The 25,099-nt window shown below is 49.1% G+C and overlaps 1 protein-coding gene across 3 annotated transcripts in view; it reads left to right on the top strand.

The window, feature by feature from the left end:
* Positions 1–571: 571 nt before the first annotated feature.
* Positions 572–25,099, top strand: part of SIN3A (SIN3 transcription regulator family member A) — a 33,744-nt gene continuing 9,216 nt past the window's right edge. The window contains exons 1-13 of one of the 3 annotated variants that reach the window (XM_038146935.1): positions 1,682–1,904; positions 2,598–2,655; positions 9,693–9,913; positions 11,301–11,477; positions 13,126–13,232; positions 13,722–14,004; positions 15,935–16,186; positions 17,578–17,730; positions 18,560–18,718; positions 19,936–20,025; positions 21,428–21,546; positions 23,019–23,229; positions 24,744–24,860. In XM_038146935.1, the coding sequence (XP_038002863.1) occupies positions 9,725–9,913; positions 11,301–11,477; positions 13,126–13,232; positions 13,722–14,004; positions 15,935–16,186; positions 17,578–17,730; positions 18,560–18,718; positions 19,936–20,025; positions 21,428–21,546; positions 23,019–23,229; positions 24,744–24,860 (1,857 nt within the window). In that variant the 5' untranslated portion in view covers positions 1,682–1,904; positions 2,598–2,655; positions 9,693–9,724. Of the gene's footprint in view, positions 610–1,681; positions 1,905–2,597; positions 2,656–9,692; positions 9,914–11,300; positions 11,478–13,125; positions 13,233–13,721; positions 14,005–15,934; positions 16,187–17,577; positions 17,731–18,559; positions 18,719–19,935; positions 20,026–21,427; positions 21,547–23,018; positions 23,230–24,743; positions 24,861–25,099 lie in introns of those variants that run through there. The other 2 variants (XM_038146938.1, XM_038146934.1) reach the window with 2 other exon arrangements.

The following is a 25,099-nucleotide window of genomic DNA, read 5'->3' as shown; positions in this document are numbered from 1 at the left end:
CGTGTCGGGAGCCCTTCCAGGGGTTAGACCGAGCGCAGCCCCCAGGTACAGAGCCTCCGCTGCTTGTCCCGGCACCACCCCGCTGCCTGCTCCTGCAACGCTCTCCCGCTCTGAGACAGGGAAGAACAGCTGCAAAGAAAAAAAAAATACAACTAGGAGATTCGGACCTTGTTTGAGTGAAGGTGCTTGAAGCACACGTTTTAACAGAAGCGTGGAACACGTGTGCTTGTGTTTCACCCTTTTCCGAGCACGCTCCAGATGCCCAGACGAGCACTAACGGGCAGCCAGGCCCGGCTGCTGCAGCCTCCGTCTGGGGAGCCCAGCAACGCCCTCCACAACTTTCCAGAGGGAGAGAAACACGACGGGCGAAGGCATCGACCCCCACCTCCATCTCGCGTTCTAGCGGAGGGCACCGCCGGCCGCCGCGGCGGGGGCACGGCTGGCCCGGCTCCCGCCGCCCTCCGCAGAGAGGCCTTTCCCTCACACCCCCCTCGCCCGCGGCCCCCCTCCCGCCGTGGGCGGCGCGGCCGTGACGATCGGCACCGCGGGGCCAATCCGCCCCGGGGGGAGTTCCCCCTCCATTCAGGGCTGCTCGCCTGCGCGTTGAGGGTAGGTAACAGCTGCTTCCCCCACACGCACTTTCCCAGTTTCGCCCCCCTTCACGGGAATCGCTTCCCAAGGGCCGGCCGGGCGGGCGGGCGGGAACCTGAGGGAAAGGGGGGGGGTAGGAGGGGAGGGAAGCGCGCGCGCGCTCCGGCTCCCGCCGGCGGGAAGCGCGCGACGGGCGGGGGGGGAGGCGAGTGACTGAGTGTGTGTGCGGGGGGGGAGGGAGGGAGGGAGGGGGGCCATTGCCGCGGCGGCCACGCCCCCTTCCTGGCACGCCATTGGCCGCAGCAGCTGAGGGCGCCGCCCCCCGCGGCGCGCACCGCCCACAGCCCCCCCCTCCCTCTCGGTGCGTGCGTGCGTGAGTGTGAGCGTGTGCGAGTGTGCGGGGCGTGTGCGGGAGCGAGTGTGTGTGAGCGCCCTGCGCCCCCCGCCCGCACGTGTAACCGACCCGCCCCACGTGGGCCGCCGCCATCCCGGAAGTGAAGGGGTCGGGGACAAAAGGCAGCGCCGCGCCGCCCCCGGGCCCGGGCCCCGCCGTCAAGCCCCCCCCTCACCTCCCGCCACCGAACCGGTTGGCACCGGGGCCTGGGGCCGGAGGGAGGACGACGGGGGGAGCCGCTGGCGCGGGCCGCGGCCGCGATGTAAACATTCCACAAAAGGGCTCCCCAGAGAGGGGGGCGTGGCCTCGCCGGTGGCGGGCGGGGCCAATTCGCCGCGTGGGTGGGCTTCTCGTCGTGACGGCGGCGCGGCCCCGCTCGCCAATTGGCCGGCGCTTCGGTGTCGCAGCCAATAGGGCGGCGGGGGAGGCGGGACGGGGGCGGGGCGCGCTGCTTATACGGACATTTTTCTTCGGCGGTCGCTCCCCCCCCTCCTCTCCTCCCTCCCTTCCTCTCCACATCCCCTTCCTGGGGGCCGCGGCCAATAGGGGAGGGCCTGGTGGGCGGGGCCAGCGCTCCCATTGGCCGAGACGGTGACGGGCGCGCGTCTCAGCCAACGGGCGCTCGGGGCTCCCCCCCTGCGCGAGGAGGGGCGGGATTTCCCGGGGAACAGAGAAGCGGGCAGCGCTCCGCCGCGGCGGCCGACAGACGGTTACTCCATCTTACCCCCCCCGCCGAGCCCCCCGCCCCCGCCGGGGCACCGGCGCCGCCCCCGCCCGCCCCCCCCCTCCGGGAGGAGGGGCGCGGGGACCCCCCCTTCTCACTGCGCCGGGGACAGCCCGCCCCCGCCGCCCGCCCGGGAGGTGCCCGCCACCCCCGGACCCTGAGGGAGACCCGGCCGCTGCCAGGAGCCGCTTCGAGGTAAGGAAGAGCGGGGCGGCGGGGACGGGAGGCCGCCGGGCCCGGGGCCGGCCCCCTCCGGCGATCCGTAGGGGGCGGGGCCCGGCGCCGGTGCGGCGGCGGCGCGGGGTTGGGGGGGGCCGGTCGGTGCCCGCGGCGCGGCTCCCCGGGGAGCCCCGGCCCGCGCGGGCGGCCGCGCGTCCTCCCGCCCCGCCCCGCCCCGCCGGGGTGTCCCGGCCCCGGCATGGCGGGAGCGGCGGGCGGAGCGTGCGGCGGCCGCTGGGCGCGCTGCGAGCCGAGCGCCGCCTCCTCCCCCCGCCCCTCCGCCCGCCCTCCGCCCGGTGCCGCTCCCGGGCTGCGGCGGGACCGCCCCCGGCAGCGCTCGCCCGCATTGCACGGCCCCGGTACCGGCCGCGCCGCGCGCCGGAGCTCCCGCCCGCCCGGAGGGGCGTTCCGAGAGCCGGGGGGGCGGCGCGGTGCTCCCCGGTCCCGGCGCTCGCCCAACTTCCCGGCGGAGTTGCCGTGAGAGCGCCGTGCCCCCGCCGCCGTCCCGGTCCGCCGCGGCTCCGGGGTGGCCGCGGGTTCCCCCCGTGGCTCTCCGCAGTTCTCCGGCTCCGTGGCTCCGCGCTCCGAAAGGACCTGTTGGAGCGGCGCGCAGAGATGGAAACCCGGGAGCTCCTCGTGCACACATTAATTTTCCTGCGATTTTAACAGCGAGCCGGATCCCTCTGCTCGTCCTCCCGTGCCGTGGGCTTGGCAGATGCTTACATTGGTATTTAATAATTTTTTTTTAATTCTTCAGGTTGTTGTACATCCCTAGAAACTACTTCAGGGTTGCTTTTTTTTTTTTTTTTGATAGCAGGAGGCTGGTGGAGTTCAGGTAGCTTTAAAAGTATGACTGTGCTCTGTGTCTGCTTAACTAAATGCTGTTTTTTCTGCCTTTTCCTGGCCTGGGTTCAGAGCCATTCTGAATTTTAACAGTCATTATTTGTGTGAATAGCACGTGTGCTCAGGTAGAAGTCACATCCCCGAAGAAACCTATTTATCTGGACCACTGAAATGGGGCAAAATAAGTTGTGTCCGCTCTATTTTAAACTCGTTATCAAAGGCATCTCCAGCTGTGCTTGGATTTTCAGTCTCCCACGCTGTCCAGAGGAACCTAAACCTGGTCTGTGTGTTAAAGTGTAGCTTAAGGCTGACATAACACCTCATGTTTCTCTTTTAACTTGCCGCTTTTAGTTGTGCTAAAAGGTGCAGGCTCAGTAAACAAGTGGGAAATGCCCAACTTAATTCAGTACAGCTGTATCTGTACTGGCCATTTTCCACTCCGAACTTGTAATTATTTGAAAAAATAATTACGCTTTCAGAAAAGTAAACATTACTATATGGGATTAACTGTATAGTGCAGTATTTTAAATTAAAGTGACATTTTATTTTAATATACTAATTTTAAAGCATCTGTAAAACTTCCTTCGTCACGTAAAGTGCCTTGGCAGCCTGGTGGCAGCCTGTGCTGGATCTCCAAGGACAAAAAAACCACTTTTTAGGGTCTTTTTTTTCCCCTGTTGAGGAGAAGTTAGCAGTTTTTCACACAGGTACGCTCTTTGCAAAAGGAAATCGTGCTTTCTTCCCCCCAAAGTATCTTATCCTCATCCCTCCCACCTTCTGCTTCTGGTGAAGACACATGGTCTCAGCATGGATTAGTTTGAGATGCTGCAACGTAGTCATTCATCCAAAAAAATAGCACTGATTTGCTCAAGTTTGGGGAAAGTCTGGCTGATTCAGGCTGGTTTTGTGAGCAGTATGGGGAAAGGGGATGCTCTCCCCCTGGCCCCAGCCTGGATTGCTGGGGGAGCCCTTTGCTCAGGCTCCTGGCACGTGTGGGTCTTGGGGCTGGGAGCATCGTGTTGGAATTGGCAGGCGGATCATTTACGTTTCCAGGATTTATGAATCGTTTTCTGTCCAGATTGCTGTTCTGGACTTCTCCAGCATTGGAAAGCTTTTATGGCTGTTGGAGCTGGAGCAGAAAAGAGCCCCATAATAGCTGTCACTTCAGCCTGGGCTGTGCTTTTGGGACTAGGCTACTTTTTTCCAGCCCCGCTGGGGTCTTGTCTTTTTGCATTTAGTTAAATGGAAGGATTCTGATCATTCTCTCTGTGCATGGAGTAGGTGCAGTCAGGGAACGGGGCAGAACAATGCTCTAAGCTCTGTTGAGCGTGTTTTGGATCGTGTTTGCGGTGGGTTTGGCACCTGGGCCACTTTTTAGCAAAGCAGGGATCAGTGCCTCACCAACTTGTTCCCCATCTGGACGAGTGGGCTTTTTTGTGTCCCATCTGCCTCTTGGTGCGTGCTGGCACGGTGTCACCCTGCAGAAAACTCTCCCAACTGCTCCCAAAGCTTCAGGTCGTGCTTTTCCAGCACCTTTTTCTAAGGATGCTTCTCGTTTCATTTTGGAATGAAGCTCTGGACCCAGATGTGCCTTTCTGTAGCGTGGCCGAGGGGTTATCCCCGTGCTGCGGGGCTGTGTGGCACCGTAAAAACAAAGTGTAGCAGTGACTGCTGAACAAGCTGGGTCATGTTCTGGAAGTCGTGTGGCTGGGTTAGCAGCACTGCTGGAACCTGAGCTGGCTCCTTTCAGCAGGCACTGCTGTGCACTCCTCTAATCCTATGTGGGATGTGTCCTGCAGCGCATCCGTGACTGTTCCGGGAGCAGAGCTGAGACTTACACTCGCTGCTCCCTACTTTTTGAGTCCTCTCTCCCTTTAAAAGAAAACCTTTTAAAAAGCCCTCGCGTGTGTTTAACAAATCCTCTGCAGCTCTGCAGTTTCCCTGCAGTTTTTCAGAGGGACCAAAATCCTCTCCAGTGGATTTTTTAGTCTGGACTTGGTGAAGGTGGTGTTTATCCACAGGTGTGCTGGCTTTCCAACAGGTGTTGAAGCAGTGCACCTTCCCAATTTGCTCTCTTTGGCTTTTTCTTTTAACTTTACCAGCTGATCTCCAATGCCTGAAGACCCTGCTTAGCTGGTGGGAAAACCTGCAATAGAGATAACGGAGATTTTTGGGATATTATGTGGTAAAAAGCTGGGGAGCAGAGCTGCCACCAGACAGGCGGTTTTGTGATGGAAGAGGACAGCACCTGGGCTCTCGTGCCTCTGTTGCTCCCATGGAGCAGTGAGCAGGCAGGAGGAGAGCCCTGCAATGCTCCATGCATCCAGCCTTGTCCCCTCTTTGTTCCTTCTTCTGTGTCAGTACTGCCCCTCCTCTGCTTTCCTCAGTACAAGAGGCAAAGGGATGTGCTCCACTTGCCCTTTTCCATCCCACCAGCTCATGTGGGGCAGATGGATGGGGAAAACCCTCTGATGAAGCTGGTGAGGTAACATTCCACAATTCTGGTGTTGTTCCTGAGATGCAACATAGCTTTTCTTAATTTTTCCTTTGCTTTACCAGCTGAAGATCCTCTGTGTGTGTGTGTGTGTGTGTCTGCCTGATGCATCCTACCTGTGGCCCAGGTGGGAAGATCCAGAGGTGTGTTCCCATGCAGCCCCCCTTCTGCAAAAAAATCCCTCTAAAAGCCTAAAACCTAAAAACCTCAGGTAAAAAAACCCCAATAGTTTTCATCATCCCCTAGACAGAAAGAAGTGTGCCCCTTTTAAGGAGTTAAAAGGGAGTTTGGGTAGAAATGCTGCTGGGGAAAGGGAATTCAATTCTTGACTTGGTCTGCTCAGGTGGAGCTAAGATCTCCTACGTGCATCCTGTTAATGCTTTAACGAAGGAAAGTACCTGAATTTTGTGACTTACTTTCAGTCCCTGCTGTATTTCGAGGGCTTTTCAACCCTCAAATTAAGGTTATCAATGTTGCAGTTTGAATTGGGGCTCTCTAAATCTGCACTTCAAAGTCCATGAGGGGATGCCGGAGATGTGTGCTGCATTTCTGAGATGATGCCTGAGCATAGTATTGTTTGTAATGTGGAGGGAAAACTCTTGGTAAAAGTCTTTGATGTTGTGTGCTTATTCTCAAAATACCTTTCCCTTAGCTGGGCTTTGCCATCATCAAGGAAAAATCAGTTGTTACTGAGGGTGGAAGTGGGTGGAATTGCCCCTTTGGGCAGCATGCTTGGGCTAAATCAGTTCAAAATGACATGTCTGGTCCTGGGTTTCATCTGGTTCTCATTGTTCCTTCCTCAGCTTTTTGGTGGGCTGTGGGAGGGCAGGGACTTTGTGTAGGACCGATCTCTCCAGCTTTTGAACAGGGGAGATCAGTGAGAGATGCCAGGTCAAGATTAGCAGGACTTCAGTGAGGAAATGAATGCACTTGGGGACCATTCAGCACCGTGTCTCCTGCAGGATGCAGACCAGTCACTGTTGTGGTGCTGGTTTGCTTTCCCCTCTCTCTAGAGTTTGGGGGGTGGATGCAGAGTTACCATCACCAGTCTCTGTCTAGGTACAGCAGAGCTTTGAGACCATCTCTCTGCTAGGATTAATAAAGCCTCTTAATTAGCAGTCTTCATTAAGGGCTGCTTTGCTGTGAGCCACTCTTACTCAGTGGGTTGCAGGCCCTTGGTGGGAGTTAGTATGGTGTTATCTGGGAAGATGGACTGGTGCTATTGACTATTACCTATATATTGACTATATATATATATATATATACACACACACACACCCACCTCCATATATAATACAGAATTTCACAGCTGAAGCAGGTCCAGTGCTTGGATAACAGCAGAGTCCAAGCTCAGCTGGTGAAGCTGAGGGAAGTTCAGAGGGAAGATGAGCTTTAATTTTTGCTTTACAGAAGTTTCAATATCAACCACAGAGCAAACTGAATTTTTGGAAGATAGTATACTTAGCCTGCAAGAATTGGGAGCTTCAAAACCTGATGTTCACGCTGCTGGTGTGTGTGTGGTGAGGGGTCCTTGATGCTGTCATGATTCCTGTGGCCTCACAGGCCAAGATCTGTGTGGTCTTCACGGGGAAAAGTCTTCTCAGACAGCCTGAGGTGGCATTTTAGTCCTCATAAGGGCACGTGAGTGTTCCAGCCATCTCCTGCCCTCAAACAGCCTGTGCTTCAGGGGCTGGTGAGTGCATCTGAAGGGCTGAGCGTGGGGTGTTGCTCTGGGAAATGAGTCCCAAGGGTGGGACACTGAGCAGCCACCACGCCACTTACACACCACGTGGATCTGCATACCATATTTACAGATGAGGGGAGAACCAGAACCAGCCTGGGAGGCCAGAAGAGAGTGGCAGGGCTGGCTGAGGGAGCAGGGTTCAGAGCAGAAGGGTATCCAAGCAGGTGAGAAGCTTGTAAAGAGCTGCCACCAAAGCTTTGCCCAGACTTTACTCATGCACTCAGCCATTGTCATGCAAAATCCTGGCCGGCTCTGCTCGTGGGTGGATGGTGTGTGGCCAGATTTACTCAGTTTAGTCCCAGCCTTATTAGCATAAAACTTTGGTTTTGCCAAGCGAAATGTGGCCTGTGCCTGAGAGAAGTAGCTGCATGTTAACCTTCCTGGCTCTTCATTTATCAGCAGAGGCCAGTTGAAAAGACAGCCAGTGCAGGCACCATTAGAGAAGTGAGCTCCTGGAGTGTGTTCTGCCTGCTGAGTGTGTGCTGGGGGTCAGGCTTACTTAGGGTTTGTAACTTGCAGTTAAGATGCAGCTGAGGAGCTTTCCCCTTTACTTTGGGCGAGGAGTCCTTCTCTGCTTCCTGTCTGTGACCTGCCAGGTGATTTGGGGACCTCTTGAGAGGTTGAACTTGAAGAATAACTTTAAAAATAAATTAAATCATCTTCCTTGTTGTCCTACCCTCTCCAAGTGAAAGGAGGGGCTAATAGGGAGACTTTGTATTGGATATGGGGAGGAAATTTTTTCCTGTTGAGGGTGGGGAGGCCCTGGCACAGGGTGCCCAGAGAAGCTGTGACTGCCCCATCCCTGGAAGTGTCTGAAGCCAGGTTGGACAGGCTTGGAGCACCCTGGGAGAGTGGAAGGTGTCCCTGCCCGTGGCAGGGAGTGGAATGAGATGATCTTTAAGGTCTCTTCCAAAACAAACTTTTCCAAATCTTTTCCATGTTTTATGTCACAGAGAGGAAATTTGCACCTTTGTCCTGCTGCTTCCCGTTTCCATTTTTGATGTGAGATATCAGTTAATGGTCTTTGGGTTATTTGATTAATGACAGGTTTAGACTGTGCAGAGCTGTCCTGACTTGGTAGATGGGGATTGGCTCGGTTGGCTGTTACCATTATTCTGGGGGAATGTTGTTCCCTCTCATTTATCCATGTGCTTGCCTTAGCAGTGAGTGTGTCTTAACTGCACTGAGCTGAAAAGGCCTTGCTTTGGAGAGATCCTAAAGCAGAAGAGGGTGGTTTCACTGTTTTCTGTCCTTCCAGCATCCTAACAGGCTGCCTGTGCTTTTGATAAACAGCAGATAACGTCTCAAGGATGGCAATAACTATCAATGGGCAGAAAGCAGCACTGGAATTTGCTTGCAGTAAAGAGTGCTGGGGTGACTAGTTCAATCCAACAGAGCCAGGAGGAATTCATGGCTCCTTTTGGAGTGGGACAGTGGCAGAATGACCTGCCAGATTTGAAGTGAAATCAAGTTGCAGAAAAAGCAACTTGAGGTTGGGCAGGAACATGAAAAAAAATAGGAGGGAGTAAGTGAGGGAGCTGCTGATGTGTGCTCCCTGGCAGGCAGGCAGGAATCCAGCTTCTGAGGGGGCCAGGGTGCTGGCAGGACCACAGGTGTGGCATGTGGTACCCAAAATACTCCTAGTATAGTAGACCCCTGTCTTTACCTAAAGTTACACGTGAAATGTGTTTAATACACATGTATTCAATGCTCTGGGGCTCTGGAAGTGACTTCAAATGCTGATTCTGCGTCCTGCTTTTTTCCCATGTTTTAAAGCATCTCACACAGCTGTCATCCTACCTGGACTGTCCAAGAGGGGTTTTTTTTTTGTTGTCAGTATAAATGGTGTGTAGGTAACACATCCTTCCCCCCCAGTCTATTGCGTTCACTATGTTCACAAACTGTGCATTGCTCAGGGTCTGCGTGTCAGCAGCATCCTTTAGGATCTCTCACAGCTGTCATCCTACCTGGACTGTCCAAGAGGGGTTTTTTGTTGTCAGTATAAATGGTGTGTAGGTAACACATCCTTCCCCCCCAGTCTGTTGTGTTCAAACACTGCATTCACAAACTCTGCATCGCTCAGGGTCTGTGTGTCAGCAACATCCTTTAGGATCTCTCACAGCTGTCATCCTACCTGGACTGTCCAAGAGGGTTTTTTTTGTTGTCAGTATAGATGGTGTGTAGGTAACACATCCTTCCCTAGTTTGTTGTGTTCACTGTGTTCACAAGCTGTGCATGCTCAGGGTCTGCGTGTCAGCAGCATCCTTTAGGATCTCTGACAGCTGTCATCCTACCTGGACTGTCCAAGAGGGTTTTTTTGCTGTCAGTATAAACGGTGTGTAGGTAACACATCCTTCCCCAGTCTGTTGTGTTCAAACACTGCGCTCACAAGCTCTGCATCGCTCAGGGTCTGCATGTCAGCAACATCCTTCAGGTGAGACTGAGCAAATCCTTAACTTTCAGGTTACTGCAACAACAATAAGGTTGTACTTTTTGTGCTGGGATACGGTTGCATGTTTTATGCTGAAAGCTAGATCTTTAATTCCACTTTCCCCTTGCAAGAAATCAGCACTGGAATAGACAGGAACTCGCTGTGCCTGCTCGCGGTGATGGCTGCGTCACCCGTGGCGCGGGACGGGAGCGCCGGATGGATTCCCCGTGCTAACCAGTGTGGTTTCCCCAGGTTTTGTGGTGCTTCCCGAGCATGAGTTCAGCATGAAGCGGCGATTGGATGAGCAGGAGTCACCCGTGTATGCGTCGCAGCAGAGACGTATCACCAGCAGCACCGAGGCTTTCCCGCACCAGCACCGCGTGCTCGCCCCGGCCCCGCCGGTCTATGAGGCGGTTTCCGAGACCATGCAGTCGGCCACGGGGATCCAGTACTCCGTAACTCCCAGCTACCAGGTGTGTGTGCTCAGCCCGGAGGTCTGTGGACGGCCAGCACCACGCTGTGGCGCCGTATTTCACACGAGGTTTTGTTTTGGTAACGGGTTTCCTTTAGAAAATGGACAACGTACGTCTCGTTGTCAATGCTTGCTTCATTCGTGAGCCAATGTGGTGTGACTTGGCTTTCTTGAACACAATTCTTCTAATGATTTTCTCAGACCGTGGTCTCTGAATCACAGAGTCAGGTTTGTGGGGGGTTTTTCCTCCGTTTTTCTGTTTTTCAACAGGAAAAGGTTTGCTGTTGTAAAAGATGTATGGTATCTTGGGTGATCTTAAGCTTAACGGACTAGATCAGCATTTAGATTGAAGACTTTCAGGAAAATTGAAATGTTTCGTAAAACATTACCCCAGAGTCATTAGGTGGCACTCTTCCCTCTCTTGCCTCCTTTACAAGGAGCTGGCAGTTGGGAGCAGGGAAAAAAAAAATCATTTTATGAGTACACAGGAGATAGCTGTCAGTGAAAGAGCAGGGAAAGGCAATTTGTGGGATATTTGTCTCTGCCACATTTCTGGCATGTTTAATCTTCCACACTTGTGCTGCTGGTGAGCTGCTCTCCCTGTCTAGTGCCTGCTTTTACACACAGCTTCATCCTTGCTTCTGCAGAAAGGATATTCACACTGATAGTGGCAGCCACAGAGCTGAAGAGCTGCAGGCAGACCCTTTGTAAGAGGGTGTGTTGATACTGGCAGTCCTTCCTAAAAAGGACCATCAGGCAAACCTTATTTTGTTCATGAGGGTTAAGTTAAGTATGTCCCATTGAAAAGAGGCTTGAATGGAAAACTGGGTTTGTGAAAATGATTTTCCAAATTGAAACTTTCCTGGTTTATGGTATGAAGAAGTCCCAAAAGTGCATGCTTTCTGTTCTTTCCCTGGTTTTCTAGGGGAAGTACCAAGCTGGGTTTTCCCCTGAACCTGCTGATGCCAGAGAGCCACAATTTGACTTTCAGTACCCAGACTGAATTATCAAGAATGTCGATTCATTCATTCAGATGATTACTTGTAACATATAGGGAAAGGAGAGAACCTTGGCTCTTGCCAGGTGAAAAATTCCATTTTACCCTCCTTTTCCAGGTCTTTATGTCAGGAGACATACTGGACAGGCAGTGAGCGTGCAGGCTGGGGACAAGCTGTGTTTGGCATGTGTCTGCAGGGAGGGCTGTCCTGTATTTGGAGGATGGGATGAGAGTTGTCTGGAGCTGGTCGAGCAGAGTTGTTAGCAGTCGTGTTTAAAGCTCAAACCAGCTGCCTTCTGCTTCCTTGACTGTACTGCTGTGTCTGGGGAGCCTGGGAGGCTCTCTGCTCTGTGCCACGAGGCCGTGCCTGACGTGCTGTTTGCCTTGGCAGGTGTCGGCCGTGCCGCAGAGCTCGGGCAGCCACGGGCCGGCCATCGCCGCCGTGCACAGCGGCCACCACCACCCCGCGCCCGTGCAGCCCCACGGCAGCCAGGTGGTGCAGAGCCACACGCACCCCACGCCCCCGGCCGTGCCTGTGCAGGGCCAGCAGCAGTTCCAGAGGCTCAAGGTAATGTCAGCAGCTGCCTGATGGCAACCGTCCTCTCCCAAAATTCCTTCTGCAGCCAGGTCCCTTTTTCTGTCCATTTTTACCCCATTTCCCTTTCCCCTTCCCTTTCCCCTTCCCTTTCCCCTTCCCTTTCCCCTTCCCTTTCCCCTTCCCTTTCCCCTTCCCTTTCCCCTTCCCTTTCCCCTTCCCCTTCCCTTCCCCTTCCCTTTCCCCTTCCCTTTCCCCTTCCCTTTCCCCTTCCCTTTCCCCTTCCCTTTCCCCTTCCCTTTCCCCTTCCCTTTCCCCTTCCCTTTCCCCTTCCCTTTCCCCTTCCCTTTCCCCTTCCCAGGATTTGATGCTTCTTGTGTTTGGGAGTCTGTTGATTGCAGAAATGGACTTCTCTTTCTGCTGAAGCCCTGTTGTTTCACATAACCATAATAAAAAGAAATTGGATTGGCCAGGAAAAGATTTGTGGCAGGGAGGGAAAGGAGGAATGTATTGCTTAGAGTATTTGGATGAATGGGTTAAATTACCAAAACATTTGGTGCTTTTCTGAACACATGGCATGTGTGGGTGGTTGTGTGGGAGTAATTTGGGAGTAAGGAAGGCTCTATTCTCAGATTATGTGCTGCAAAACCCTTAAACAAAGAGAAAAGTCCACCAAAAATAACCCCTTTAAGTTGCTACATTTGGAGAAGGCACATACATACAAATTGGTGCCTGTTTCAGCTTCTTCCAAATACGGTGTGAGTCTTTTCCAGTTTTGGTGGAAAGCACTGCCCTTTCTTTTTGCTGAATGTGGGAAACTTCATTTCTACAAACCTCTGAAAACAGGTTTCAAAAAGAGTGCTTCTTCCTCACAGTGAAATCCATGGAAAATCCTTTGCTGGTGCAAGGCTGGGGCTGTACATGGGTCTTTCTTCCATTGCTGTTGTTTAGTTTCAGACCAAAGAGGGGTCCTGTGTGCAGCTCCTGCAGCTGCTGAGTGCATGGCCAGGCTGCTGGAGGCACAGGGACCCAGAGCTCTCGCTTTGGGCCATGGCTGTTCTTCCTGTACCTCTGAAAATTGGCTGTTGGTACACAAATCATGAACCTCTTGCTGTTTGAGGTGTAAAACAATTTGCCGCCCACAGTTGCCATTTTCAAAGGCCTTCTACGTTGGACTGAAATGTCTGGCTTTTTGAGAGAAGTGCAAGCGTGTACCTGGCAGACATCTACTACACTGACTATGTCATTTCCACTTTCTGCTTATTCTTAGACTTCCATAATAATTTCCACATATGAATGCAGGAAAAATACTCAGTCTAGTTCTGTTTATCCTAGCAGTCACTTCAGTGAGGGTAGATTTGGAGTGTGTTGGGTTTTGGGGTTTTTTTTTTCATTCTGAGTAATTCTGCTGATCTGTGTTGCCTTTTTTTTTTTTTTTTTTTGTCCCTTTTTGCCTTTTTTTGGTACAGTTTTATCTTGTGGGCTAGGAGTGGGGAGTGAGTACCTCTTACTCAAACAGTGCTGGTAGTACACAAACCAGGCTCTGGAGGTTTTTGCTCCTTAACTCCCTGCCCAAGCTCAGGGCTACCAGCTGTGTTGTCAAATGCTGAGTGTTTTACAGAACAATGGGAGGTGAAATCAAATCTTCTCTACTAATATGACCTGTCTGGTCTGTCTCCAGGTGGAGGATGCATTGTCTTACCTTGACCAGGTGAAGCTACAGTTTGGTAGTCAGCCACAGGTCTACAATGACTTCTTGGATATTATGAAGGAATTTAAATCTCAAAGGTAACAAGCTGCATTTTGCTTCTTCCTTCCAGGTTAGAAAGAGTGTGTGTGGACATGGGAGCACAGGGCAGGAGCTGAATTCTGTCCTTTGTATACAGACCTAACCCACCTGGACAATGATGTAAAAGCAGTTGTGTGCTTTATTTTCTGAAAATGAAATGCATCCCTTCATATATACTAAATCTCTGCTTAGAGTGGGAGTTCACAAGTTCAACCTTGACAGCTGATTCATCTGGTTGTCTGCCCATTAATAATGGTCAGACTTGGGACTGGATCTCGTGGATCTAAAACCCTGTCTGGGCTGATAAAATAATGCTAATGTCGCTCTTGAGTTCAGCAGTCTGTTTACAGGACTCAGTTTTGCATAGTTTCATAGGTTAGAGGTGATAAGGGGAAAAAAAAAATCTACTGGAAGATTGCTGTGTGGAGAACCTTGTCCCACTGCAAGGTGGCAAGGACGGTGACATTGCGATCTTATTCCTTCCCCAGCATCGACACTCCGGGGGTGATCAGCCGTGTGTCGCAGCTCTTCAAGGGCCACCCAGACCTGATCATGGGCTTCAACACCTTCCTGCCGCCTGGCTACAAGATTGAGGTGCAGACCAATGACATGGTGAACGTGACCACGCCGGGGCAGGTTCACCAGATCCCCACCCACGGGCTGCAGCCCCAGCCGCAGCCGCAGCCGCCGCATCCGTCGCAGCCTTCGGCGCAGTCGACCCCGACACCAGCACAGCCGGCCCCACAGCCCACACCTGCCAAAATCAGCAAGGTGAGAGGCTCTGGGTGACCTGCACTGAGAGCACGGGCATCCTGCTGCCTCCAGCTGAAGCTGGTGTGCAGCTAGGGAGTGAAAAGTTAACTTCCACGCTGCTTTCCCACAGTATTTGTGAGCCTTCGTGTGTTCCCCTTCTGCTGCTGGATTAGTTTCTCATTCTCAAAACTTGAAGACGCAGTCATAGTTAATTTGACAGCAATTCCAATAAGCTTTCCAAAACATTAAGGGTTTGGAGAAGCTTTGTTGCTGGCAGTGGGGAACTGAAAGACAGTCAGAGCATCTGGTAAATGGCACACACATTATTTAAGAAGCGATCCAGCAACCAAGGGAAAAGGCTCCTAGTTAAAGCACTGGGCACACACTATCTGCCTGCTTTTGTGTATATTGTCTTAGACCTAAAGTCTCAAGAAATTGCCCATAAAACAGAGGTTGTGATAAAGATGTTCTCTTTGGTGTGAAAATGTGTGTGTTACTTCAAATGCTTGAGGCAATTAAGCCTTCAGGAAACCTTCATTTGTTATTTGGTGGCATTGCTTGAGGTCTTGTTTTGAGATTGAATGGTTTTTGTAGAGGGGTCTGGTTCAGCTGTCAGCTGGAAGGGTTCAGGAGTTATTGGCAACATCTAAAGTGCAAGAGTTTAGCAAGATGACTGTGATGTTGCCTGTAGGTATTGGCTGTGTGTACCTAAAACAGAGACCTTTTAGTAACAAAGGAAATTTGACTCTGGTTTAGATATAATCCAAATGCTACTGTCCAAAAGATGTATTTTATGTGAAACAGAACAGGATAAGAGATGTTCAAGGAGATTACTCCAGATGAAATTTTGTGTATTTTAGCCTCAAAATGCAAAAATATTTCAGAGCCTTAGGGAGGGAATCTCCAAAGTTTCAAGGGTTAATCCCTAAACTGTTAGATAACAATTGCCTGGAAAAGCTAAAGGAAAAGGTAACATGCAGTTAAAAAGCAGCAGGGTTTAAAATGCAGCAGTTAGCTGATCTCTGGGCAAACATTGTTGGGACATGCAACTTCCTGCTCAGAAATGGCAAACAAAAACATGCTGAAAGATTTGCTAAAAGATTTGCCAAGCTGGACACTGCAGATCATTCCAGAATGGACTTGCCTGTGCTAGATTTCAGGGATTTTTTCTGAAGAGGTACACACTCTCAGTAAAGATGTAGCAGTCTCCTTCTTAACACCACGGGATAAGTGGTTTTCTCCCTATCAAACCTGCAAAGTGTTGAACTATCCTTGCTGAAACTTTAAAATGAACCTGAGAGACTGGCTAGACAGTGAGGTAAGATGTCCCTACCAGGCAGGTAAAGCTGTAGCTGAGCAAGGCAAGACATTGTAACAGGATATTTATGGCCATCCTAAGACAGTTGTTTACATTCTCAGTCCTGAAAACTCTGTGTAATATGAGTTTTGAAATGTTAAACGTGAGGGGAATAAGTGCTCCCGTTTCCGTTTAAAATTGTTACCTCAAAACTAAATTTGCACCTGGCTGTTTGACATCCATTGAGAGTATTCAAAATAATTGCTCGCTGCCTGCTTTTTGTCTCAAGAAATTCATGTTTTCCCTTGCTATTGCCTTCATGCATCCCACAATTGTTCACTAGTGCCAAAGTAACTTGCAGTGTTGGAGCCAGTCATACTTATGCATTTTGGCTCTGTTAAGTTTTTGAGGTAGTTTGTGTCTCTTGTCAGGTTTCAGTCCAAAGCAATTAGCAAGGAAAATCACCTTAGTAACACCTGCTTGAATGGCCCAGGTATTTTGTCTCCGTGATGCAGTTTAGTCTCTGCTGGCCCACTAAATATTTATCTATTTTTATTTACTTATTTATTTACCCCGAAGTGGATTAAAAGTGCCTTTATCCCAAGCACGAGGGGCTCTGATGCCTCCTAACAGAGCCTGTGTTCTCCTCAGCCATCGCAGTTGCAGGCTCATACTCCTGCCAGCCAGCAGACGCCCCCGATCCCGCCGTACGCGTCGCCGCGCTCGCCGCCGGTCCAGCCGCACACGCCTGTGACAATCTCTCTGGGCACCACACCATCCCTGCAGAACAATCAGCCCGTGGAGTTCAACCACGCCATCAACTACGTCAACAAGATCAAAAATCGGTTCCAGGGACAGCCAGACATCTACAAGGCCTTCCTGGAGATTCTCCACACGTATCAGGTGAGTGTCGCAAACGTGAATTTGTCTCTGCGTGTGGTTATTTCTCTTGCTTTGCTTTGGCGGGGTGTCCAAAACTTGCATTTGGGTTTTCTGCTGTACTAGCAGTGGCCAGCAGATAATCATAGACTGGTTTGGATTGGAAAGGGCTTTCAAGATCATCAGTCCAACCCTTTGCCATGGGCAGGGGCACCTTCCACTAGGTCGGGTTGCTCCAAGCCCTGTCCAGCCTGGTCTTGAATTCTGCTTGAAATAAGCACAAGCCTGGCAAGTTAAAAAGATTACATAGCCGTGTGAAGTAATGGATCTCAATCCATCATCTTTGTTTGGAAGTGTCTGCAATGCTTGTTCAAAAACTGGATTTGGTGGTTTTCTGTCATGTTAGGATGAGGCAGTGAGGCTGTAGCTCTATGTTAAAAGCAAAAAAAACCCACTTCCTTGGTCAGTGTCTTACTGTTCCAGGGCCAGTTGGGCATTTAGGATGTATTTATAGCATATAACTATATATATTATATAAGTATATATTATAATTTAATAAGTATATATTATATAGTATATAAGTATAGATATTTAGAATATATGAGAGTCATGCTATTAATATGGATTGATTCTTTGTGTAAGAATATATACTATTATATAGTAAAAGTAATAAGCATATATTATATAGTATATAAGTATAGATATTTAGAATATATGAGAGTCATGCTATTAATATGGATTGATTCTTTGTGTAAGAATATATACTATTATATAGTAAAAGTAATAAGCATATATTATATAGTATATAAGTATAGATATTTAGAATATATGAGAGTCATGCTATTAATATAGATTGATTCTTTGTGTAAGAATATATACTATTATATAGTATGAGTATATTATATAGTATATAAGTTAGACTATATGAGAGTCATGCTATTAATATAGATTGATTCTTTATGTAGAATATGTACTATTATATAGTATAAGTAATAAGCATATATTATATAGTATATAAGTATAGATATTTAGAATATATGAGTCATGCTATTAATATAGATTGATTCTTTATGTAAGAATATATACTATTATATAGTATAAGTAATAAGTATATATTGTATAGTATATAAGTATAGATATTTAGAATATATGAGAGTCATGCTATTAATATAGATTGATTCTTTATGTAAGAATATGTACTATTATATAGTATAAGTAATAAGTATATAGTGTATATAAGTATAGCTATTTAGACTATATGAGAGTCATACTATTAATATGGATTGATTCTTTATGTAAGAAGCTGAGACCTTTGCTGTTTCATTATTCCTTTCACCGAAAATTTGTTTTTTTCTTGGTCACTGGAATAATTTGTGCATCCCTTCTTCTGACACCTCTCCTCTTCCCTCTGGCAGAAAGAGCAGCGTAATGCCAAGGAGGCAGGAGGGAACTACACTCCAGCCCTGACAGAGCAGGAGGTCTATGCCCAGGTGGCTCGCCTCTTCAAGAACCAGGAGGATCTGCTCTCGGAATTCGGGCAGTTCCTGCCTGATGCCAACAGCTCTGTGGTGAGTAGCCTTGGAGACAGGATGAAACACCTAGTGCAGACTGTTCTGTAATGAAGCCAGTGTTCAGGAAAACGTGCTTTTGCTCTGACTTTCCTGGGGTGTAGGAAGGAGGTCAGGGGGTAGACTGTGTTTTCTGGCTACAACTTGTTTCTTAAATAGCTTTTATTTTCAATGCAATTCCTTTGCCTTAGAGGGTTGCTCTAAGTTAGTGCTGTAACTGCAGTAAAATCCACTGATCATCTAGAGCTAGGAGAAGCAGCAGACCCCTGGTGGCTGCTGCATCCAGCTTTGGGTCCCCAGCACAGGGAGGACATGGATCTGTCAGAGAAAGTCCAGAGGAGGTCACCAAGATGATCAGAGGGATGAAGCACATCTCCTGTGAGGAAAGGCTGAGAGAATTAGGATTGTTCTGCCTGGAAAAGAGAAGGCTCAGGGGTCGCCTAGTTGTGGCCTTCTAGTACCTGAAGAGAACCTCAAAGAAAGATGGAGAGAGACTCTTTACAAGTGCATGTGTGACTGGACAAGGGGGAATGGGGGAAAACTGAAAGAGAGTAGCTTCACATTAGTTATTAGAAAAAAATTCTTCCCTGTGAGGGTGGTGAGACACTGCCACAGGCTACCCTGAGGAGCTGTGGTTGCCCCATCCCTGGAGGTGTTCAAGGGCAGGTCAAATGGAGCTCTGAGCAACTTGGAATAGTGAAAGCTGTCCCTGACCATGGCATGGCATTGGAACTGAACGACCTTAAAGGTCCCTTCCAGCCCAGCCCGTTCGGTGACATTTTGTGTGGAACGCAGCCCTGATGGTCTTGTGGGTTTGTCTCTGAACAAGCTGTTGAGTAAGACAACTGCAGAGAAAGTGGAATCGGTCAGGAATGACCATGGGGGCACAGTGAAGAAGCCACAGCTCAACAACAAGCAGCAGAGACCCAACCAGAATGGCTGCCAGATCCGACGGCACTCGGGCACCGGAGCCACCCCTCCGGTGAAGGTAAGAGCCTGTGCTGCTCCTTCCCTGTTTGCCCCAGGAGCCTGGGCCACAGCAGGATGTGTCTTCCAAGTCCCTGTGACTTTTGTGGCACGGGCTGAAGCTTGAGAACGTGGAGAACAGTGTTTGTCTTTTAACCTTTCAGAAGTCCTTGTTTCCAAGCACAAGCCTTTGCCTCTGATTTTTGTGAACTGATGTTGGGATCTGCTCCTGAGGGTGGGACATAGTTACTTTAATGGCTTGGGGAAACAGAGTTTTCATCAGTTCATAACAAAGATGTGGTTTTATTAGCAGTGTTTAATGAGGGGGAGTGATGGAGTGTGGAGACAAAAGTCTCAGTAATGCCACAGAATAAATTTGCCCAATATTTGTAGCAAATGTTGCTAAGGCATGTAGGAAAAGACGAGCTGAAAAGGTGTGCCTGAAAGCTTTGTTGTAGTAGAACTTGGAGCAGATGCAGTAGAATCATGTTTGCTCATCTTTCCTGTGATGAAGCTTTTAATACAATGATAAATGATTATTCTCTCGGCAGAGTTTGCCCTTTTCAAATGACGCATGATTTGTGAGAGCAGCGAGGCTTTGTAGTGCAACAAAAATTGTCCTGTGGCCAGGTGGCCTCGTGTTTGTGCATGAGGGATAAATTTGCCTGCTTTTTTTGAAGCCAGTATATCTTCCTCTGTCGTGAAAAGCATTAGCAGGCATAATTGTACCATTTAAGTCGCCTTCTGCCCTTTCTCCTCCTCTTCAAATCGAGGGCACCAAAATAAAGCACAATTTGGAGGCACCTTACAGCCTTTCTGAGGATGGGGAAAATAAAGCATCTTTCAGTAGAATGTAAGAGAAAAAAATTGCCCTTCTGGGGAGGTGTAAGACTTGCAGATGAGTGATAGGAAAATCATCTATTCTGGCAGTTTTCCAAACTAGTTATCAAAGTAAGATATGCTGTAGTGTGGTTGAAACAATCAGCTAGTTACAGGAAAGGGTGAAACAATGTATTACACATATTTGGAGTGGCATGCTACTTATTAACATTGAGTAAATTAACTTGTAGCACATGCTTTAATAATTTTTTTTTCTTAAAAAATCCACTTTTCCTTTAATGGGAAGCACTTAGTGGGGTCAGGGAGCTGGCACTCACGTGTGATAGATAATCAAATTACCCCAACTTGCTGAACACACCTTTTATTTTTAATTGCCTTTGTTGTTTTTTTTGATAACAGAAGAAACCAAAGCTGCTTGGTTTGAAAGACCAGTCTTTGGCAGAAGCCAGCAAACATGGTGTGGGGACAGAATCTCTCTTCTTCGAGAAGGTGAGAGGCAGGATGCAGATGTTGCATGTCCTTGATGTATGTCCTTCCTGTGTACACATCTGGATTTTTATCACAGTGAAGTGTTTTACACCACCCTGATAACATTCCTCAGCTTGACCTCAGTTGTATCCTGCGACCTCAAAGTCAGATACATTGAATTTTTTTTTAAATATTGGTGATATTTTTTACACGTGTCTTTTCCTCAGAGCTCCTTCTCCAGCTTTCCACCTGCTGCTGCAATTTGTTGGAGGGAATGGGAGTTTTTTCCTGTAACCCACACTCCAAATGGTTTTCCCCTTCACAAGATCCCCCGTGCAGCTGATGATGTGCGTGGCGTGTCTTGCTGTGTTGGCACAGCTTGTACCCATCTACAGCCAGCTGGCTGCAGTGGGGGAGCTCAAGTTTACAAAGCACCTGATTCATATTTACATTGGGGCTGCCTTTTTTTTTTTAATTTCCCCTCAGAGATTAATCTAATTAATTGCACAGTTGTTACCTGTTGCTGGTTTAGCACACAGATCAAGTGAAGGAGATCTGGGATGTTTCCAAGTGGTACCTTGGTGTCTTCTCTGGGATGTCCATGCAGTGCCTTATAGCTCAGAGGGGAGTATGGGATGGACTTAAAACCATCCTTTTAAGCAATATTCACGCACTGATGACAGTCTTGGTTGCTCCCTGCTGATCTGGTGAATTCTGCAGCGTGATGGGAACCAGCTAATGGTAACTGGGAACCAATTTATTGCTTGTAGGATGTGTAGATGTTAACATGAGTAAACCTAAAAATCCCTGCTGTGGAATTATAACCATAATGATGAATAACTTAACAGTAATAAATCTCAGTCCTGCTGTTCTTGTGAGCAAGGTAATGGTGTTGGGATGAATAGTTTGGCTTCCTCATTCTGTGAAGATCAGGAGTTACAGAAGGAGGATTACAGGGGTCACAGAAGGAGGATTTGTCTGTGACAATCCGAGCTGGAAGCAGGCAGAGGCTGGAGAGGTGTTACCCAGGGCATGGATCTTGTACCCCCAACTCCCTACTTGAAATACTCTCTGGAGTGTAAAAGCAGCCTGGGTGGGTTTGTGGTGCTGCAGTTGTAACTGACGTTGTCCATGATTCCAGTGCTTTGTAATCCAGCTGTTACAGGGTTCTCTGAAGGATTTAGTTCTTCACTTGCAGCTCCTTTCTTAGAGTAATGCCCCAGTGCTGACATTGCAGGGGATCCCAGCATGGGCGGGGGATCCCAGCAGTACCAGTTTGTCTGGCCCTGTGTACAGGGCAAATTCTCTCTGTTCAACTCAAAGAGCAGTGGTGGGTAACACAGTGTCAAACCCAGGTCTCCTGGACCTCCCCCTGCTGAGTCTCACCCTGACAGCTCCTCTTCTCTTGTCTGCTCTGGCTCAGGTGCGCAAAGCTCTGCGGAGCACGGAGGCGTACGAGAACTTCCTGCGCTGCCTGGTGATCTTCAACCAGGAGGTGATCTCCCGCGCCGAGCTCGTGCAGCTGGTCTCCCCGTTCCTGGGGTAAGTGCAGCCCCTTTCCCTCTCTGTTTCTCTTGTGGAGCCAGGAAAGAAACACTCACCTTCATGGTCTTCTGCACTGCCCTTTCCTATTCCTTATCCCAGAGAGATTCCCAGCTGTCTCCTGACAGGCAGCATGCAGGAGCAGTTCAGCTGTTGCTTGCTGTGTGTCTTCCCTTTCCAGGGGGCGCACAGAATTATTAGCAGCCTGTTATTGCAGTTTCTTGCTCTGGAATCATTCTCAAATTATGTCTTTGAGAAAAGATCAGCTGTCTAATTGCACAGGAAATGTCCTCCCAAAAAAGCAGAGTGCTGATATAAACTCACTAAAGTTTCCAAAAAGCAGCTGAATTCTGTCACAAAGCCAAAAATGTTAAGGAACTCTTTGCTTTAAATAGGAATTTATTACTTCCATGATTGTCAGTAGTGTACAGAGCAGCTCTGTTAATTGGTTAAAACCATCAGATATCCTCTCATCAACTTTGGACAGCAGGATTAGTGTTTCTTTTGCCTGGGCATTGAATTGCTGGTTCCAAGGGAGAAAGCAGTAGCAACGTAAATTGGGTTCAGGACCCCATTTCAGTAGCTACTGTGCAGAGAAACTGCCCTAAGGAGCTTCCACTCGCTCTGTAGGCCCACTGGAATTAGCCAGGCATCAGCAGGATGTCTGACTTTGGGTAGAAAAGGTGCAATATTTGACAAGAAAATTGTTATTCCCCCATCTACTGCCTGTGCTCCTAACTATAGGGAAAGATATAATACAGGGGTTTTTTATTCTGAGGTTGGGCATTATCTTTTGCCATATAATGAAAAAGCAGTGAATAACTAGGGATTCAATTAGTAACAGGTTCACTTCATCTTGTTGCTGGAGCTTTGCATGAAGTAAGAGGAGTTGAACAAATGCTGTATTTTAGACGAATAAATTTTTCAGGAAATTCTGCAAACAGGCAAACTTGGGCCTTGCAGGCAAAGGCTTCTCCATGATTCACGCTGCTCTGGGAAGTCTAGTTGAAGCAATTGCCTGGCACTGAAACCTTCTGTGTAGTTACAGAATTGCCTTTTGGTTTCTTCTTGCTGCCTCTGGAAAGGAAAGGTCTGGTTTAAGGTTCAAACCACTGGCAAACAGTGAGGAGCCTGGCCTGAGTTCAGTACCAGGGTGGTTTGGGGAGACCCAGATGTGACTGTGCCACGAGTGCTGACCCTGTAGCAAAAGCTTTGACAGCTGCTCCTTGCTGGTCACTAATCCTAAAGCACCTTAGATGCACCAAGAGAGCAATCCCCACCTGATCAACAGCAGGTGCTGGTTTCCCATTTGGTCAGGCTCTGTGGGAGTGGGGTTGAGCAGAGAGGGTCTTCTCACCAGATTGATAGTTTAGAGGGTTGTCTGTAGTTGTCCCTTCTAGCTTTGGCATCGCAGCTCAGCGCTGTTTGCATTCTGTTTAGATTGTTTTATCACTTCGTTCCTTTTGTTTTAGGAAATTCCCAGAGCTGTTCACTTGGTTTAAAAACTTTCTGGGATATAAGGAATCTGTTCACATGGAGACGTATCCCAAGGAACGGGCTACTGAGGGGATTGCCATGGAGATTGACTATGCCTCCTGCAAGAGGCTGGGCTCCAGCTACCGAGCCTTGCCCAAGAGCTACCAGCAGCCCAAGTGCACGGGGAGGACTCCACTGTGTAAAGAGGTAAGACAAGGGCTGTGCCACAGAGCAAGGCTCTTCCCAGCCTTTTTAAAGCACGGGAGCAAAAGCGAGCCAAACGGAGCAGGATGGGGGATTTCCTTTGTATCCCTGTGTTGGAAAGGTTCCTGGGGATGTCAGGGCACGTCTGGTGGTGGTGAGCATGGGGCTGGGGCCAGGCAGGTGCCTGCCCAGCAGTGCTGCACTCTGATCCGTGCTGCTCCCGCAGCCAGGCGTGTGTGGGCACACCATCCTGGCTCGGGATCGCCACGGCGCGTGTGGCAGCCCGAGGGGAGAACACCTCAGGAATTCCTGGTGGCACTCCCATAAACACCTGGATCAACCTGGATCATATCCACAAGCTATTGCACAGGGTGAGGCGTCAGTCTAGGAACTGGGTTATGCTGGAAGCTGGCTGGGAGTTGTGGTACCCACGTGGCTTTGATGGTTGGCATCAGCTCTTCTCCAGAAGTTTGTGAAAGGTTTGCATAGAGTGTTGGGAGGCAGCTGCAGAAAAACCTACTGAATAGTTATGATGGTTAATTACTGACATACCTAATGCTCCTACATCTTAAATAAGATGTGTTACATGGTACAACCCTTGGAAGGAACATCAAGATTGCAAACTTAAGTAGGAGATGACAGAACTGGTTTTCCGTGTGGTCTTAATGTGATCTCAGAGGTCCTTTACAAGGTAGTATGTAATTCAGGATTATTGCTACCTTTTTACCTAAATTCTCACTTAGTCTGCTTTCAGAGTTGTCTCTAGGCCAACTTTAAAAGAAAATCATGTTTTCTGTAGACAGATTCTCCCACGTGTTCCCTCAGATGCATCTTTCTTCCTGAAATGCTGAATTTTTAATCCATGTCTTGACACGTCTCTCAGAAGCTTCTTGTGTGATCCAGTTACAAACTTCTCTCCCTGTGAGAATCTAATGACTCAGTTGTTCAGGCTTTGGGTTTATGAAAACTGGACCTGGCTTTCAAGACTGCCTGCCAGAATCATTGTTTCTTTGCCTTTGGCCTCTTTGAGGTGGTTGCTGGGTTGGTTGTTTGCTTTTTAGTGTTCTCCTCCTGTATTGAAAGCTGCAGGTGCTGAGCTGTTTTGTTGGGAAAGGTGATGCTGGGGTATGGTTTTATACTTCCAATTAATCTTATTTGGAGGCAGCAACTGTGTCCTAACAGTCATGTCTGCTGTGGTGACCATACAGTGTTGATGGTGAATCACACATGGGGAACCAGCTGGTTGCAGCTGTCTAATCCAAAGTAGCAGAAAAAGCTCCTTTCACTTTTATTTTCCTCTTTTCCCGCAAGGTTTTCCTCACAGCTCCAGCCTATGAATTTTTCAGGCTGCCTGGCTGTTTGGGGTTGCCCTGTGAATGCTGGGCTTTGGAAGGCACACACACTTTTTCCAGCTGGGAATTAGATTGTCCCATCAGAAGATTGCTCTTGAAGCTGGCCAGGTGTGATCCCCTTGAACACTGACCACGACTCTTGTTCTCCCTCTGCCTTCCTCAAAGGTTTTGAATGACACCTGGGTCTCCTTCCCGTCCTGGTCTGAAGATTCCACATTTGTGAGCTCCAAGAAGACACAATATGAAGAGCACATCTACAGGTGTGAGGACGAGCGTTTTGAGGTAAATTGCTTTTCCTTGGTTCATGTCTCAGAAAGCTCTGTTCTGTGAACAGTTAATGAGTGTGATGTAATGATACCTTTCATTCTGCATCTTTTATTGTGTCTGCCACCTGGTTTTTGGCATAAAAGCTTGTTTTCTCTTCGTGCAAGAAGCAGTGGCTGCATAACCACTAAGCTGCCACCCTCACCTCACCTTTTGTGCGGAGCTCTTCGTTCACCCCGCTCCACGTGAAATTGTTG

This window comes from Motacilla alba, chromosome 10, assembly GCF_015832195.1.
Source record: "Motacilla alba alba isolate MOTALB_02 chromosome 10, Motacilla_alba_V1.0_pri, whole genome shotgun sequence".
NCBI lineage: Eukaryota > Metazoa > Chordata > Aves > Passeriformes > Motacillidae > Motacilla > Motacilla alba.
Note: the sequence above shows the minus strand (reverse complement) of the source record. Positions and strands in the feature narration are given on the sequence as shown.